Consider the following 16805-nt stretch of genomic DNA (forward strand, 5'->3'; position numbering starts at 1 on the left):
GGCCTTTGTGTTTTAACTAAGATTATTCTCTCCTGGGAGGTTCTCGGATACTGAAAGTCTTACATAAGGTGCCCATCACTACAGTATATATAGCTTCATAATTCAAATTATTTAAGGGACTGAACTAAACAGAACAAAATACAAGCTAAGGATTGTCACAGACACCCTATGATATTTGCTAGAGTATTTTATCTTCTGCTATAAAAGGCTGGAATAATCTGCCCGTGTGGGCTGAGCACCAAAACTGGCATTAACTACGGCATATTTTCCTGTAGCCAGCTATATTATGTCACTTTTCCTCCTCATCGCCTTTATTAGGAATCTGATGCAAGACAGCCACAGATATTATCAGGCTCCTATTTCTTGTGTTGATTCAAACTTCTCTACACTCCTCTTTAATTAAAAGACAGTTGTGAAGCTAAAAATATGTGAGCTTCTTTTAGAGGATTCAATGTTTGTTTTTCACAGAGGTCAGAAGATATCATGTATATACAAATATTGTAGATCTTGCTCAGAACAAACAGTTTACACATGCTGAGCATAAAGTTACTTTGGGCTTGGCTACACTTGAAAGTTGCAGCGCTGGGAGTTGCAGCGCTGGTTGTGCAGCTGTGTAGGGACAGCGCTGGTGTGTGGCCACACTGACAGCTACCAGCGCTGCAGTGTGGCCACATCTGCAGCATTTGCAGCGCTGTTGGGAGCAGTGCATTATGGGCAGCTATCCCAGCGTTCAAGTGGCAGCAACGTGCTTTTCAAAAGAGGGGGGTGGGGTGGGTTGTAGTGTGACAGGGAGCGGGGGAGAGAGAGAGAGTGGATTTTTGGAGCCAACACTGTATGTTAGCTTCCTGACTTGCAAAATCAGAAAATGTTCCCGACCCCTTAATCTTAACTGCAAACAGCCTGCATCCAATGGACTCCCGTTCTCCCCTCTGCCCCCGCTGTTCCTCGTCAAGCAAATACTCAACCCCTGTGAATGAGAGAGGCAGGGGGTTTTCTCATTTGATTGTTTACAGTCAGGTACAGATTGATCACAGCAAACAGGAGCTGTGTTTGTTTTTTAGATAAGCAGCTCCCTGTGCTCCGGAGCGCCGCGGAGCTCCGAGTTCACAACAAAACAAAGAGGGTAATTTAGTTAAAAGCATTCTGGGATATCTCCTAATACCCTGGAGGCCAATAACAGTGCTGGTGTGTGGCCACACTTGACGAGCAGCACTGGATCACCAGCGCTGCACTCGTTATACCCCAAGCAGACCAGGTGTACAGCCAGCGCTGCAGCCAGGGAGTTGCAGCGCTGGATGTGCCTTGCAGGTGTGGACAGTTACTAATTGCAGTGCTGGAAAGCCTCCACCAGCGCTGCAACTTTCAAGTGTAGCCAAGCCCTTTGTTTTTCAGGCAAAAGATAGCATTTTCGTTTTACTACTTCTACATCAAAGCTCCTTGGTTTGCAGTTTGCTGCTGAAACAGGCTTTAGGATTGTAACGGGGAAACGTCCCAATCTTCTGCTTTATTTACAAAGACTATTCAGAGACCTTCAATTGCTAACCACCATCCTATAGTTTATTTACATTGCTCCTCCCATCACCTTTCTGATTCATAGACCACATCATCTACAGCATCAGTTTTTCCTCTGCCAAGGAGAAGAGGGAAGGTCTTTGCCCCAGAAATCTTTTTGGTTTTGGCTCTCCTAGCATGCCTCTCCCCAAACTTCCTTCCTGTGTCTTCTTTTAGCCTCTGTGTTAATAGGCTAATTACCTCTTGAATTCTCCCCAGCCCATTCTAATCCACTAATTAGGTTTCGGGGAGTAAATTGGTGTTTAAGTGTTCAGAGTGCTGGCTCAGCTGTTGGTTCCCAGGCCTCTGTCACAAGGATACAAACTAAAGGATGTCTCATCAAGGACTGGTAGAGGTTTATGTAGCTTGTCACCTTTAGCTCAGTGGCCAAATGTGATCCAGTTCAAAAGTAAATAAAACTTTTTGCTATTGGCTGGGTGTGCAGTGGTCTGTGTGAAATGAGTGACTGGCTTCAGTCCAGTTCCCAGCCCACATCACTAAATATACAATTGCAATTGTGAGATGAGATGGTAGAAAAGCCTATAAGGGGAAGCAGCAGGAGTTACATGGCCTAGACAAAGCACTAGAAAAATGCTGTAGGAGACAAATCTTAATGGGATGGACTAGATAACCTGATAAGACTTTTCTTTATCTAATTTCTAAGGGCCAGTCCCGGCACAGGGATAAATAAGCCCCTCTCTTCTGTCTTCCAACTGGCCACTCATTGCCTTTCCCCTAATATGCTGTGCTAGGAGAGATGGAAACTGAGCTGAGATTAACCACTTGTCCTGAGGACCAGTAGCACCCCTGGTATACATAATAAAAATTTCTACCTCATTCCCAATCCCTGTAAACCACTAAATCCATTTATGCTTTTGTTTTAATGCGAAGTGTCAGGATGCATAAGCATATTCCAAACAGCCCATATAATTATTGTCTATGGAGACATATCCTATAACATTTGCATCAACACAGGGGGTCTGGAAGGGTGCCAGAGTCAGTATCAGCTGTTTCCTAATTCTGACTTTTTATTTTTTGGACAAATTTGTTACAGGAAGAAAAGCATGTTCTTTTATTCTGGAGCCTCCAAAGTGCAACTCCTCCCTCCATTTCCTGATGATGTGTTGTCTCTCACTTCATCCAGTTTTGGCATTTTCTCAGGCACAATTTTTAGTTCCCCATACAGTAATTTCTTGGGCAGGGGGTTGTTTTTACAATCTTCTTTTATATATCTTAATCTCCCAAACTGTCCAGCAAAACCAGAGAGAGAGAGAGACTGAATCCATGCTGAGAATTTTAGCCTCCAGCAGGGCTGCCCAGAAGGGGGGGCAAGTGGGGCAATTTGTCCCAGGCCCCGGACTGCGCAGGGGCCCCCACGAGAGTTTTTCAGGGGCCCTGGAGCACGGTCCTTCACTGGCTCCGGGGGCCCCGGAAAACTCTCGCAGGGCCCAGGCCCCCAGAGCTTCTTCTGCTCCGGGTCTTCGGTGGCAATTCGGCGGCGGGGGGTCCTTCCGCTCCAGGACCCACCGCCGAAGTGCCCTGAAGACCTGCGGCGGGAGGTCCTTCCAGGGCTGCCCAGAGGATTCCGGGGGCCTGGGGTCTTCGGTGGCGGGGGGCCCTTTCGTTCCGGGACCCGCCGCCGAAGTGTCCCCCCGCCGCCGAATTACCGCTGAAGCAGGACCCGCCGCCAAAGTGCAGCCCGGTCTTCAGCAGTAATTCGGTGGCGGGGGGCCCCCACCGCGGGTCTCCGGGGCACTTCGGCAGCGGGTCCCGGAACGAAAGGGCCCCCCGCCGCCAAATTACCGCCGAAGACCGGGCTGCACTTCGGCGGCGGGTCCCGCTTCAGCGGTAATTCGGCGGCGGGGGGCCCCCGCCGCAGGTCTCCCGGGCACTTTGGCGGCGGGTCCCGGAACGGAAGGGCCCCCCGCCGGCGAATTACCACCGAAGACCGAGCTGAACTTCGGCGGCGGGTTCCGCTTCGGCGGTAATTCGCCGGCGGGGGGTCCTTCCGCCCCGGAGCGGAAGGACCCCCTGCCGGTGAAGACCGGGAGCGGAAGAAGCTCCGGGGGCCCGGGCCCTGCAAGAGTTTTCCGGGCTCCCCGGAGCGAGTGAAGGACCCCGCTCCAGGGGCCCCGAAAAACCTCTCGTGGTGGCCCCTGTGGGGCCCGGGGCAAATTGCCCCTCTTGCCCCCCCCACCCGGGCGGCCCTGGGTCCTTCCGCCCCGGGACCTGCCGCCGAAGTGCTGGGTCTTCGGCGGCAATTCGGTGGCGGGGGGCCCCCGCCGCCGAAGACCCCAGACCCCCTGAATCCTCTGGGCGGCCCTGGCCTCCAGTCATGTGTCTAGGCAGAAAAATGTTTCAGAGGTGCTACTTACACAGCATCCAGCTTCGTCCCATTGAAAGCATAGCCTTGGACCTTAGTGAAGCCATTATTGTAGAGTTTGCTGCAAACAAATAAATGAAATTAGCTGTTTTTACAATGCAGTACTAGCTAGATTCCTGGAGAACTATGCTTTATCTTTCCCCCGCCAGCAGCATATCAGATGGACTAATTTTAATCTCTTGGAGGTATAATATAACATAAGGGCTAATGGATGCTTAGCAGCATTTTTGACTACTGAGCACAGAAAAATGCCAGGCACCACTTGCAACTTGTACTAACTTTTACTTTCCTCCCAAAAAGACAAGGTAGTTCTATTACCCAGCTCAGACTTGCCCAGAAACATTAAATGAGCTCCCATGGTTTTCCAGTTGAAACAATAACTTACTGTAGCTGTAGTTCTTCAAGATGTGATGCACATGTGTATTCCACTTAGGTGCATGTGCACAGAGCTCACTGGAGCAGAAGAATTTGCCTAGCAGTACCCGTCGGGGGATGGCGCTGTGCCTCATGGCCATAGCACCTCCCTTGGCTTTATGAAGTGGCACCGCCCTGACCACCCTCAGTTTCTTCATACCAAATACCAAGAGATGAAACTCCGATGCAGAGAGAACAGAGGGTGGGTCATGGAACACAGGTCTGCATCACATTTTGAAGAACCACAGTTACAGTAAGTAACCATTTCTTCTTCTCGCGTGGATGCAACTGTGTATTCCACTTAGGTGACTCACAAGGGAGTACCTCACCCAGCAGGCAGGGCTTGGAGTCCATCTAAACAGAGATTGCAGCATCGCCCTTCCCAAGGTTGTATCTGCCCTGGAAGATGCAGTAATGGCATAATGGTTCATAAATGTATGTATGGAAGACCATGTAGCGACCCTGAAAATGTTCAATACAGAAACGTCACTGAGGAATGCTATTGATGTTGCTTACGCTCTTATTGAATGAGCTTGAACCTGCTGAGGGGGCATAGCCAAAGCTATTTCATATGCAGTCTTGATACAGAATGGTATCCATCTAAAGATCATCTGTGAAGAAACCGCTTGATCCTTTATATGATCTGCATATGACACAAACAGGCGAGGTGAAGCACAAAACAGTTTAGTCCTGTCCAAATAGGCTATACATCATCTGGCATCTAATGTATGGAGATACTATTTCTCCAGAGATTAATATGGCTCAGGAAAGAATACAGGTAAGTATATCACCTGGTTCAAATGAAACAGAGAACCCACTGTAGATAAAAATTTTGGATGTGGCCATAAATTCACCTTGTCTTTGGAGAATTGTGTATAAGGAGGCCCTGCCATCAGAGCCTGCAACTCACACACTCTCCTTGCAGATGTTATCACTATCAGGACCACAGTTTTCTGACACAAGAGTGGAAAGGGGATCAATGATCATAAGGGACAAGATGATAGGGGCTCAAACAGAGGTCCCATCAGTACCACTAGTACCATGTTAAAGTCCCACAGAGTAACCGGTTCTCAGACCAGAGGGCGAAGAAGTCCTTTTAAGAATCTTGATACCAAAGGACTGGCGAAGACTGCTGTTCTCTGAATAGGGGAATTAAATGCCGATATCACTGCCAAATGCATTTTCATGAACTAAATTCAACTCCTGATGACTAAAGGTGCAGCAGGAAGCCAGCATCGGTTGAATTCTGCAGACCAATGACCACACAGAAAACCATTTCCCTTTTGCCGAATAGGCCATCCTGGTAGAAGGTTTTCTACTGTTGAGTAGAACCTGCTGAACAGCCACCGAACCCTGCTCTTCCTCCTCATTCAGCTATGGAAGGTCGAAACCAGGAACTTTCTACATGGGATCCAGCACAAAGTGTTTATATTTTAAGTCTTGTTTACCCCAATCTGCTTTCCAAGCCTCCTTTTGATCACTGCCCGATTGCATGAGGCTAAGCGAATGTTCCCAGAAAGGCTTGCGGGACTTAAGATGTTGGGGTTGATGAGGTCTTGATGGATAGGAAAATATCTGTTTTCCTGGATTCGCTGAGCTTCATGGAGTATCGCAGAAGTTTGGTGTATTGGCAGGGGAGCAATATTAGACAAACCAGGTAGCCTTGGTATTGGAGTTGACTAAAGGGTTCCAGTGATGCACCACATCACTGTATTCAGTTGGTTGTCAACAAGTCGCATCTGCTCCATACAAATATACAAGTGCCATTGCAGATATTCACAACACTGATGCCGAAGCACCCAGGTTGTACCTGCTAGTTTCTGAATTATGTTGGCTCTCGTTTTTATCTCAAGGTACTCATGGAAGGTGAGAGTGTGGCAGAGTTTCACTCTGAGGTAAGTTGAGGTGCAATCATGTCGCACATTTTTACCAAAAAAAAGCTACTTTCAGTGTGTTTTTGGCACTCCCAGTATCAAGATGAAATGCACTTACTATTGTTTTTCTAGGATTTGGTTTGAGCCTTAATTTTCTGGAAATATTGTTCCATAATTTGGAGGTCCTCGGTTAACTTTCTCAGTGTCATGGAGGTTTGGTGTTTGGATTGTCATGGCAAGATCATCTGCATATCCAAATTTTCATGATTTAGTTGGAGGCATGTCACTTATATAAATATTAAAAAGGGTTGGCACAAGTACAGAACCTTGTGGTAGCCTATTGTTTATGGTATGGGGTGAGCTGGTCTTACTACCCAGGTACACCTGTAGATGTCTGTTACTCAGCATGGTCCACAGCAGGTGAAGTGTTTGGTATCAAGGTATAATTTTTGCAAGTTTCAGCGTCAGACCCTTAATCCATACAGTGTCATACACAGACAAGAGGTCAACAAACACTGCACCAGTCTTTATTTTTTTCTGGTAGCCAGCCTCAGTGTAAGTTGTGAGTGTCAAAACTTGGTTGCAACAACTACATTTTTGTCCAGAAGCCTGCCTGTTCAACAGGGATAATTGGCCCAGTAAAAGCATGTATTCTTTTGAGGATGATACTTTCAAGAAGTTTATAGGTTGTGCATAATAGAGAAATCGGCCTACAGCTTTCCACTTCATCAGTGGGCTTCCCAGGCCTTGGAATGGCAATTATCATTGCCTCATACCATATTTCAGGGATCTGTACTGTCCTTAAGGTAGAAGAGTACAGTGTTGTTAGCCATTGGAGTCCTTTGGGACCAAGATGGTGGAGGAATTCTGGCAGAATACCATCAGGGCTTTCAGACTTCCCTTTTTTCATCATGGCAAGCCCTTCTTTTACTTCCTCAATGCTGACAGTGGCAGGTTCTCCTTGGGGGACTGATGCAAGTGTCCAGTAGAGTTGTTGAAACACTTCTCTTCACGTGTGTTCACGTGAGTGGTCCTTTTGTGTTCTCCACCAGTTTTGAGGCTATTGAGTTTGGCCAGATTTTTGGTGGCTGATGCTCTTTGGGATTAGCAGCTCCAAGGCATTGCAGTAGTGTCCAGGCTTGATGGCTTGAATGTGTAAAATCAAGGCATCCCAATCAGCTTTAGCAAAATTCCATTGTGGTACCTGTTTCAGAAAAAAACACAGGCATTTCAATGCCTATGTAGATCATTATGGGCCTGTGTGGGCTGTTTGGAAATGCCGGTAGTACTTCATGTGATGTGATGAGAGTGTTTCCACTTTTGTCTTTAAACTCGAATTTTGGGTCTTTTTAATACCCACCGTTGCCAGCATCTTGAATGGAATCTTGATAGTTATTTAAATTCATAGATTAATTGTAAGTCTTGTGCAGATATCCAGTCCATGAGATTTTTGCCATCAGTTTCATTTGTTTTATAGCCTCACATATTGTGGTGACTATTAAAATTGCTTGCATAGATGTATGGAATAGGGGTGCTGGGTAGTGTTGGTTTTGGCCATCTTATGCTAGGGTCTTTAAAGACGTTGATAACTTGGAGCTCCCTTACTTTGAGAGTTGTGATAAATGTGGTTTCCTCTTCAGTTGGTGGAATAACATTAAAATCTGTGATGGTGTCTTTGATGTATACTGTCAAGCCATATTTTGGATGATAGTGACTAGTCATTAGGTTATATCCATAGATACAGAAGTGCCTACTCTGTTGGTCGTTATTAACATAGGTATCTTGCAACATGAGGATGTCAATGTTGTAAGTCTTCAGCAGGTTTCCAAGGTACTCACATTTTGCCCATGAGAATTCTTTGGCATTAAGTTGCAGGATTCTTGTTCCAGGGCCTATCTGGCACGTTGTGTGGCTCTGAGGAAGAACTTCAGGAATTGTTGAGTTGCTGCTCTGATGACCGGGAAATCGCTAAGCGATGTTCAGTAGCCAAGTTGATGTGTCTATGATTCTGAGTGAGTAGGCTGGGATAGAGAGGAAGCAGTATGGGAGGCTGAACTGATAGCTCAAGAAGATTGGAGAACCTGTACTGCCTCAGCCACATAACAGCAATGAGGATGAGGTTGGCCCGATCTCCCTTCAGCTTGAGGATTACCTGTGGGATGATTGCGATCAGGAGAAAGGCATAGAAAAGAGCCACGTGTCAGCTGAGATGGAAGGTGTCAAACAGGGAGCCTGGACTGAGGCCCCTTCAAGAGCAAAACAGGTAGCATTTCCTGTTGTCTTTTGTGGCAAAGAGGTTGATCGTCGGAACGCCCCAAGTTGCGAAGTTAGTCCAGAGAATACTTGTCTTCAGAGACCACTCATGACTCAGCAAAAAATTCCTGCTCAGATAGTTCACGAGGTGATTCTGAAATGGGGGCAAGTGGTTGGCTATCAGAGTGATACTCTACTTGATGCAAACCAGCCACAACCCGATTGCCTCTTGGGAGAGCATCCTGGAGTGTACTTATAGGTGCCAACTCCATGAGTGCTTCGGGGCTCAAGCACCCACAGGAAAAAAATAGTGAGTGCTCAGCACCGAGGAGCCAGAGCTTGTGTGGGGAACGTGATGAGATCTGTGTTGCTAACAACTTCTGCCCTTGGGACAGGGAGTTTGTTTATAAACAGAGGCAGGGTGATTAAGATAACTTGTCATTAAATTAAGAATTATCAGATGATCCTGAAAGCATTGCCAGGCACTCCAGTTAAAAGATAGGAAACAAAGAGTAGGAATAAATGGTCCATTTTCATTTTAGTGGTGTCCCCCAGGGGCTTGTACTAGGACCAGTGCTGTTCAACATATTCATAAATGATTTGCAAAAAGGGATAAACAGTGAGGTGGCAAAGTTTGCAGATGATACAATATTTCTCAAAATAGTTAAATACAAAGCAGATTGCAAAGAGTTACAAAGAGTTACTGGGTGAGACTTGGCAACAAAATGTCAGATGAAATTCAATGTTAAATGCAAAGTAATGCACATGGCAAAATATAATCCCAATTATCCATACAAAATGATACGGTCTAAATTAGCTGTTACCCATCTAGAAAGAGATCTTGGAGTCATTTGCAGTACTCCGGAAGCACTATGTTTCCAGAGTACTGCAAATTTATAAGAATCCTTCCCACTGTACCTATATCATCCTGAACTCATTCTCCAGCTTCAGAAGACTTAAAACCACTGAGTCCCTGACATGGATCCAAAAGGTATGACATATATTGTAAAGGGCCCCTAGCTCCAACATATTGATATGCAGAGAGGATTCCAGCTCTGACCTCAGATTTTGGATTTTCAGCAACCCCAGAGGTGCCCCCCAATCCCATCAGGGAGGTGTCAGTGACAAAAGTCCTGGTTAGGAGGTTCAACAAGGACAAGTGTAGAGTCCTGCACTTAGGAAGAAAGAATCCCATGCAATGCTACAGTCTGGAGATCGACTGGCTAAGCAGCAGTTCTGCAGAAAAGGACCTGGGGATTACAGTGGCCGAGAAGCTGGATATGAGTCAGTAGTGTACCCTTGTTGCCAAGAAGGCTAATGGCATATTGGGCTGTATTAGTAGGAGCATTGCCAGCTGATCAAGGGAAGTGATTATTCCCCTCTATTCAGCATTGGTGAGGCCACTCCGGAGAGGGGCGGCATGTCCAGCTATTTGGCGGCAATTCGGCGGAGGGTCCCTCACTCCCGGTCGGAGCGAAGGACCTCCCGCTGAATTGCCGCAGATAGCGATCACAGCTTTTTTTTTTTTTGGCTGCTTAGGGTGGCAAAACTCCTGGAGCCGGCCCTGAATATTGTGTCCACTTTTGGACCCCCACACTACAGAAGGGATGTGGAAAAATTGGAGAGAATCCAGGGGAGGGCAATGTAAATGATTAGGGGGTTAGGGCACATGACTTACGAGAAGAGTCTGAAGGAACTGGGCTTATTTAGTCTGCAGAAGAGAAGAGTGAGGGGGGATTTGATAGCAGTCTTCAACTACCTGAAGGGGGGTTCCAAAGAGGATGGAGCTAGGCTGTTCTCAGTGATGGCAGATGACAGAACAAGAAGCAATGGTCTCAAGTTGCAGTGTGGGAGGTCTAGGTTGGATATTAGGAAACACTATTTCACTAGGAGGGTGGTGAAGCACTGGAATGGGTTACTTAGGGAGGTAGTGGAATCTCCATCCTTAGAGGTTTTTAAGACCGGCTTGACAAAGCCCTGGCTGGGATGATTTAGTTGGTGTTGGTCCTGCTTTGAGCAGGGGATTGGACTAGATGACCTCCTGAGGTCTCTTCCAACCCTAATATTCTATGATTCTATGAATGCCCTGACAAACATTCTTGAGATGCTTCCACCACTGTAAGAAGTCCAGGACCAGTGGAGAAAGACAGACCAATACGTCCAAGGAGTGAAGAGTTGGATGGTAAACTGTCCTGAGCCACATTTGGAGGGGGCGAAGACACAGCCTTTTCAAACTGGATCACCTGCATGCAAGCAGACATGTGGCCCAAGAGCTTCATGGTGATTATAGAAGGCTGAGATTGCAGACTGAGACAGAGGTGGTGAGTTGCTTGAAAACAGTCAGTTGGCAGAAATGCTCTCAAACTCATAGAATCTATTAGGGACCCAGTGAACTCTATGTTCTGAGTGGGAACCAAAGTTAACTTCCATGTGTTTAGGATGACACCCAGATAATCGAGCAAGAGCAGTGTGGTGTTGACATGAGAAAGGACTTCATCCCTGGATGTGCCCCGCAGTAACCAGTTATCCAGATACGGGAAGATGGGGATCCATTTCTTTCTGAGATATGCCATGATGACAACCATGCATTTGGTAAAAATCCAAGAGGTAGAAGAGAAGCTGAAGGGAAGAACCATATACTGGAAATGGAGCTCTGATATGTTGAATCAAAAGAATTTTTAGGGGCTCGGCAAAATTGCTGCATGAAAGTAGGTGTCCTGAATGTCCAAGGCAGCAAATCAGTCATTTTGAGAAAATGTGGGGAAAATAGTCAACAGAGTGACCATTTGGAACCTCATGTACTTGACATATTTGTTGAGGCTGCAAAGGTTGAGAAAAAATGGTTGCTAACCTTTCATAACTGTTGTTCTTTGAGATATGTTGCTCATGTCTGTACTATGTTAGGTATGTGCGTGCTGCGTGCACTGTTGCCGGATTTTTTTACTTTAGTGGTATCCACAGGGCCAGCTCTAGCACCCTCTGGAGTCGTGTGCACATGCACCAGTATAAGGGCAGCTGTCAGCCCTGCACCCTCTCAGTTCCTTCTAGTCAGTAGCTCCGACAGAGGGGTAGGAGGGTGGGTCATGGAATGGACATGAGCAACACATCTTGAAGAACAACAGTTACAAAAGATTAATAACCATTATTTTTTCTTCAAGTGCTTGCTCATGTCCATTCCATGCTAGGTGACCCATAAGCAGTACCCCATGGACAGTTCATGGACGTGCTGACTGTAAAACTGCTCTCCCGAAACTGTCATTGTCTTGGGCCTGTTGGGTGATGGCACAGTGGGATGTGATGGTATGAATCAATAACCAGGTTGTGCCTCTGCAGTTGTCCTGGATTAGTACCTGTGCGAGAAACACTGCTGACAAAGCCTGGGCTCTTGTGGAATGAGCAGTCACAATGGCTGGAGGCAGGACATTCGCCTGCTCATAGCAAGCCCGAATACAGGTTTTTATCCAGGGTAAGATTCTTTGGGATGACACAGGTACCCTCTCATCCTTTCCACTATTTCTACAAAGAGTTGCATGGATTTGTGGAAGGGCTTAGGCCTTTTAATATAACAGGTCAGAGCCCGCTTAATGTCCAACATATGAAGCCGACATCCTCAGCAAACTTGTGAGGTTTTGGGAAGAAGACAGGTAGAAAAATGACCTGGCTGTTGTGGAATTGTGACACCACCTTTGGTAGAAAGGCTGGATGGGGGCACGATTGAACCCTGTCCTTGAAGAACTTCATGTAAGGAGGTTCCAACATAAGGGCTTTGCTCTCAGAGACCCATGTGTCTGAGATGATAGCCACCACGAAAGCAACCTTCCAGGAGCGAAGCAGTAGGGAGCACGATGCTAACGGCTTGAAGGGGGCCCCCATGAGCTTTGACAGGACCAGATTTAAGTCCCATGGGGGTGGGGGAGAGGGTAGCTCGTGAACCTGAGGATAATGTCTTTCCAGCCCCTTGAGAAACCAGACCGTCATTTCATGAGAGAATACCAATCTGCCATTCACTGGATGGTGGAAGGCTGAGATGGATGCCAAATGAACTTTAATAGAAGAGAAAGCCAGATCTTGCTGCTTTAAGTGGAGGAGGTAGTCCAAGATAGACTACAGAGAAGATTGGAATAGAGAGAGATTCCGTTCGGAGGCCCAACAAATGAAATATTTCCCCTTGGCCAAGTAGGTAGTCCTAATGGAGGGCTTTCTACTACTCAGCAAGACCTGTTGAATCTGATCCAAGCAGGCCTGTTCCTTGGGGTCCAACCATGCAGCATCCATACAGTCAGGTGCAGGGAGGCAAGGTTTGGGTGAAGTAACAGGCCATGGTCTTGTGAGATAAAGTCTGGGCAGAGTGGGAGCATGAGTGGCACTGCCACCAAGAGGTCCAGGAAATAGAAACCCTGATGCCGGTGATCTGTCGGAACCACCTCCACTGCTCTCAATGTAAGCAGAGAGCGAACCTGCTCAAGGAGCAGTATATTGGGAGAGGGGTCCCCAAAGAGGAACTGTGAGGGAGGGTTGGAAGTAGGCATGGAGAAGAACTGGATGGCATAGCCCGATCTGCCGGTGCTTAGGAAGCAGCTGGTGGTGGTGATCGAGCCCCAAACACCGTGAAAGTGAGCCAGCCTGTCCCCAAATGGAGGGGCTGGGCGGGGGGAGAGGGGAAGAAGTGATGATTAGAACACTGCTCTGGACCAAGGAGTCAAAATGGGTGCTTGGGGGTTACCGGGGAAGAGTGCATGGACTGTCCAAACCTTGAACCCAACTACTTCCTCCTATGGGATCTATGCCCCTTTCTGGGGTAGTCCTGCTGTCTTGAGGAAAGGAAAGGCTGCCCAAACATGAGCTGCAGATGATGCTGTGGTGCAAAAGCAGAGGGTGGTGACTGCCACGATGGCAACATTGGTGGTGTCAGCTATGGGGGACACCGAAGAAGTTCCTGGTGCCAAGGAGGTCCCTTGTTCCAAATCCAGTACCAGCACCATTTCTACTGAGTCTGAAAAGGAAACATTGGGGTGCAGCACTGACAGACCCATAGGTTCAGTGGCTCTCCCAGCCAACAGGGCTATAAAAAGACAAAGCCCCGGCAAAGTCCTGGACCAAGGAAGAGGTTGGGATGGAAAGGCAGAGGAGGTAGCATCGCTATCCTGGACACAATGGATGCCCTTAGGGCTGGAACAGGGGTCAACAGCACAGGATCTCTGACCTCCTTGTGCAGTGCTGGGGAGCATATGACAGGACCTGTTCCATCCTGCATACTGGCATTCACCACGGGCTGATGCACTTTCCTTCTGGAGGAGGAAGACAAATCCTCACAGGACCTGAAGTGGCCTTGGTTGGTCTTATGTGACCTTTTCCTCAGCAAACTCAATGGGGAACAACTCTTTCATCTCTTTAGAAATGCACTAGCTCCAAGATGTGAAGTGGCAGCACTCTCCGAACCCAAGGGTGACCTCTGATCTGAAGACCTGCCTGAGCAGGCTGCATGGCCTGTTCAAGTAGGTGCTGCTTCAGACAAAGAGCCCTCACCACTTGAGTCCATTTTGTGAACCAATGAACTATATTCAACTAGAAAAAAGGTAGCTGAATAGAGGATTGTGAGATTGAAAACTACATAGAGCTCCGACTCCAGCCATGGGTGGTAAGAAGGAACTGAGGGGGGATAGGAAGTTGCTGCCTCCTATAGCCAGGGGAGGGGCTACGGCCATGAGGCATGAGCATCACTCCCCAGGGGTACTGCTAGGCAAATTCTCTGGCTCTGATGGGCTGGATGTGCAGACACCTAAGTAGAATACACAGCTTCAACTACTTGAAGAACACCCTGTGCTCTTCTCTGTGGCTCAGACTATGTCTGTACTACAAAAATGAACCATATTTGACACCCAAATATGGCTTGTCCCGGACTCCTGTCCAGGATTCCTATCAACCAGTTTTCAAACTAATTGTACTCATGGTGCGTGACAGGGACAGTTGAGTTCACCTATGTTGTAGCAAAGTGTACTAGTGGGCTACGTCTACACTTGGAGTTAATGATGTGATTCCCAGCTCTTGTAGGCATATTTGCATTAGCTCTCATCGAGCTAGCACATTAAAAATAATAGTGTTGCCAGGCTAGCATGGACAGCAGCAAGCAGTGGATGGGCTAGCCTTGCTGAGTACATACCCAAGGGGTTCAGGCAGGTTTGTACTTGGCATATCTAGCCAGTGCCACTGCTTGCAGCTGCCCTTGCTACCCTGGCTACACTGTTTTTAGCATGCTAGCTCAATGACAGCTAACGCAAATATGTGGACACTAGCAGGGAATCATACTCCTAGTCTCAAATGTTTCACATACCTTGACTGTACCTGTGTTGCAACTTTACAGAAGCAATACTGCAAACCCTTTCCCTCTGTGCTCCTTTCTACAACTCATACATTGCATAACTGCTGTTGCCCACTATCTGTTTAATCACTTTCTTCTTGTTATTTCTGCTATTAAAATACTTTGACAGGGTCAATTTAAAAAGAAGATAGGCGCACTGATCCAAGTCACTGCAGCAAAGAAGAAAACTATGTAAATGAGACTATGAATACCATTTGTCTCTGGTGTCTCTCTTTTACAAACCACTATAGATTAGGACTGAATGGTTATTTCACAAGTCACAGTGATTTGCTTCCGAGACACAGGGAATATAACAGTCATGTGAGTTAAACTGGTAGGACTTACAGTGTAAGGGATTCGTTACATAGCCCATGGAACGCATTTGCAGGCACTGAAGTCACGTAAGGATTATCTGCAATTTCACTGCAAAAGAAGACAAAAGGCTTAACACTGCAATAAAACATCTGCATAACAGAACAGACATAGTTTGAATCTTCCATTGTTAATGATTCTCTGACATACAGCACAATAAAATGCAAACAAATAGGGTACAGTTCCACAAGTTATATGTTCCAGATGTGCTGGAAGACTAAAATGCTTTCAGCCACCTAAAAAGTGTAGGTATCCAGAATACCTGTACCATTAATTGCTTGTATAAAATAGATGGGGTTTACATTATTGGCTAATGTGTGCTCTGCCTGTGTGGTTCTTTTGAATAATAGCACAGCCAGATTGCTCCTTTCACAAGCTAGGGTATTAGCAGATAAGTAAATAACAACAATCACCACAATGTTAACTAATTTATCCCAAGTAAAGTTAAAGATAAGATTCTAATATTTGTGAAGAATACCATGAAAGAAAAGATCACAAATAGACTAAGCTGTTCAAGATAAAGACTGTCTTCCTATGCGTCTGAACTACACCTAGTACAAAGGAAAGGATGAACAGTTAACCCTGAATTGCACAGAATCCTGGCAGCTGGAAAGGACCTCTAGTCACAGGTCATCTAGCCCAATGGTACATCTCAACTTAATGGCCCAGTAATTGTCCCACAGCCCACCACATCCCCAAAACCTTTGCAGCTACCACCTCCACAGCTCTCCTGTCTCAGAGCTAAGTGCTGTTGGGGCAGGGAGGGGAGGAAGGATGAGGGAAAGGATATAGTTTCACCATGACTGAGTTTGAAGGCAGGAGCGAACAGGGTGGTGATACGATGGGGGAGAAGTAAGGCAGCTAATTGTTCCTTCTCTACTTCTCCATGGCTCCCACTGGGTTCTAGCTACCGCAAGATTCTGCAGGTTTTGATTTTCTTCAGCTGGTGGATGGTGTACTCCAATAGACATCTCCTCATGGCCCACTTGATAGTCATTCCCCATAGGCTGAGAAACCCTGGTATAGTCCATTCCACTGTATGTGGCAGGATCTGTTTCATTACCCCTTGAGGTATAAATACATGATACAAGATGCTAAAATTCAACTTTTATCACTATCATCTTTATTCCAAACCTTTTCCATTGGTAATAATTTTCTCACACAATATTTTGGGGCTGAAATTTTCCACGACTGATCTCAGCCCCAAAAGTGATTCTCCCTCTTAATAATTTGTTTAAAATTGGTTCAACTGGTTTTGCATTATACCAGCATGGATCTAAAATATGTTTTACCCACAGAGAGGTCTCAAACAGAAAATCTGTGACTCAAAAATGGCTAACAGTAAAAACTGCAAACTTAGCTCAATTTTAGACCTTTCCAAGATCTAAGGTTCAAACCAAGTTTGAAGAAAAGATTTTCAGTCCTTTACAATTATGAATCTTTAAAATTGTGACCCCGGAACACATCCAGTAAAATGTTTCTGTTCTTTATATAGTGTCAATTAAGTGCTATTAGAATCAGAAAACTGACTAAGTAAAAGTGACATCTTTTACTCAACAAATGTACTCCTCATTGTCTTCTCTTCACAGAGAATAAATTA

At 46.3% G+C, this 16805-nt stretch overlaps 1 protein-coding gene across 1 annotated transcript in view; it reads right to left on the bottom strand.

The window, feature by feature from the left end:
• TSHR (thyroid stimulating hormone receptor) overlaps positions 1-16805 on the bottom strand; it is a 235606-nt gene that overhangs the window by 55526 nt on the left and 163275 nt on the right. Inside the window, exons 7-8 of the mRNA XM_045012551.1 lie at positions 15179-15256; positions 3927-3995 (exon numbers count right to left, since the gene is read on the bottom strand). Coding sequence (XP_044868486.1) covers positions 3927-3995; positions 15179-15256 — 147 coding nt within the window. The remainder of the gene's footprint in view (positions 1-3926; positions 3996-15178; positions 15257-16805) is intronic.

The sequence above is a fragment of the Mauremys mutica genome, chromosome 4 (assembly GCF_020497125.1).
Source record: "Mauremys mutica isolate MM-2020 ecotype Southern chromosome 4, ASM2049712v1, whole genome shotgun sequence".
Classification (NCBI taxonomy): domain Eukaryota; kingdom Metazoa; phylum Chordata; order Testudines; family Geoemydidae; genus Mauremys; species Mauremys mutica.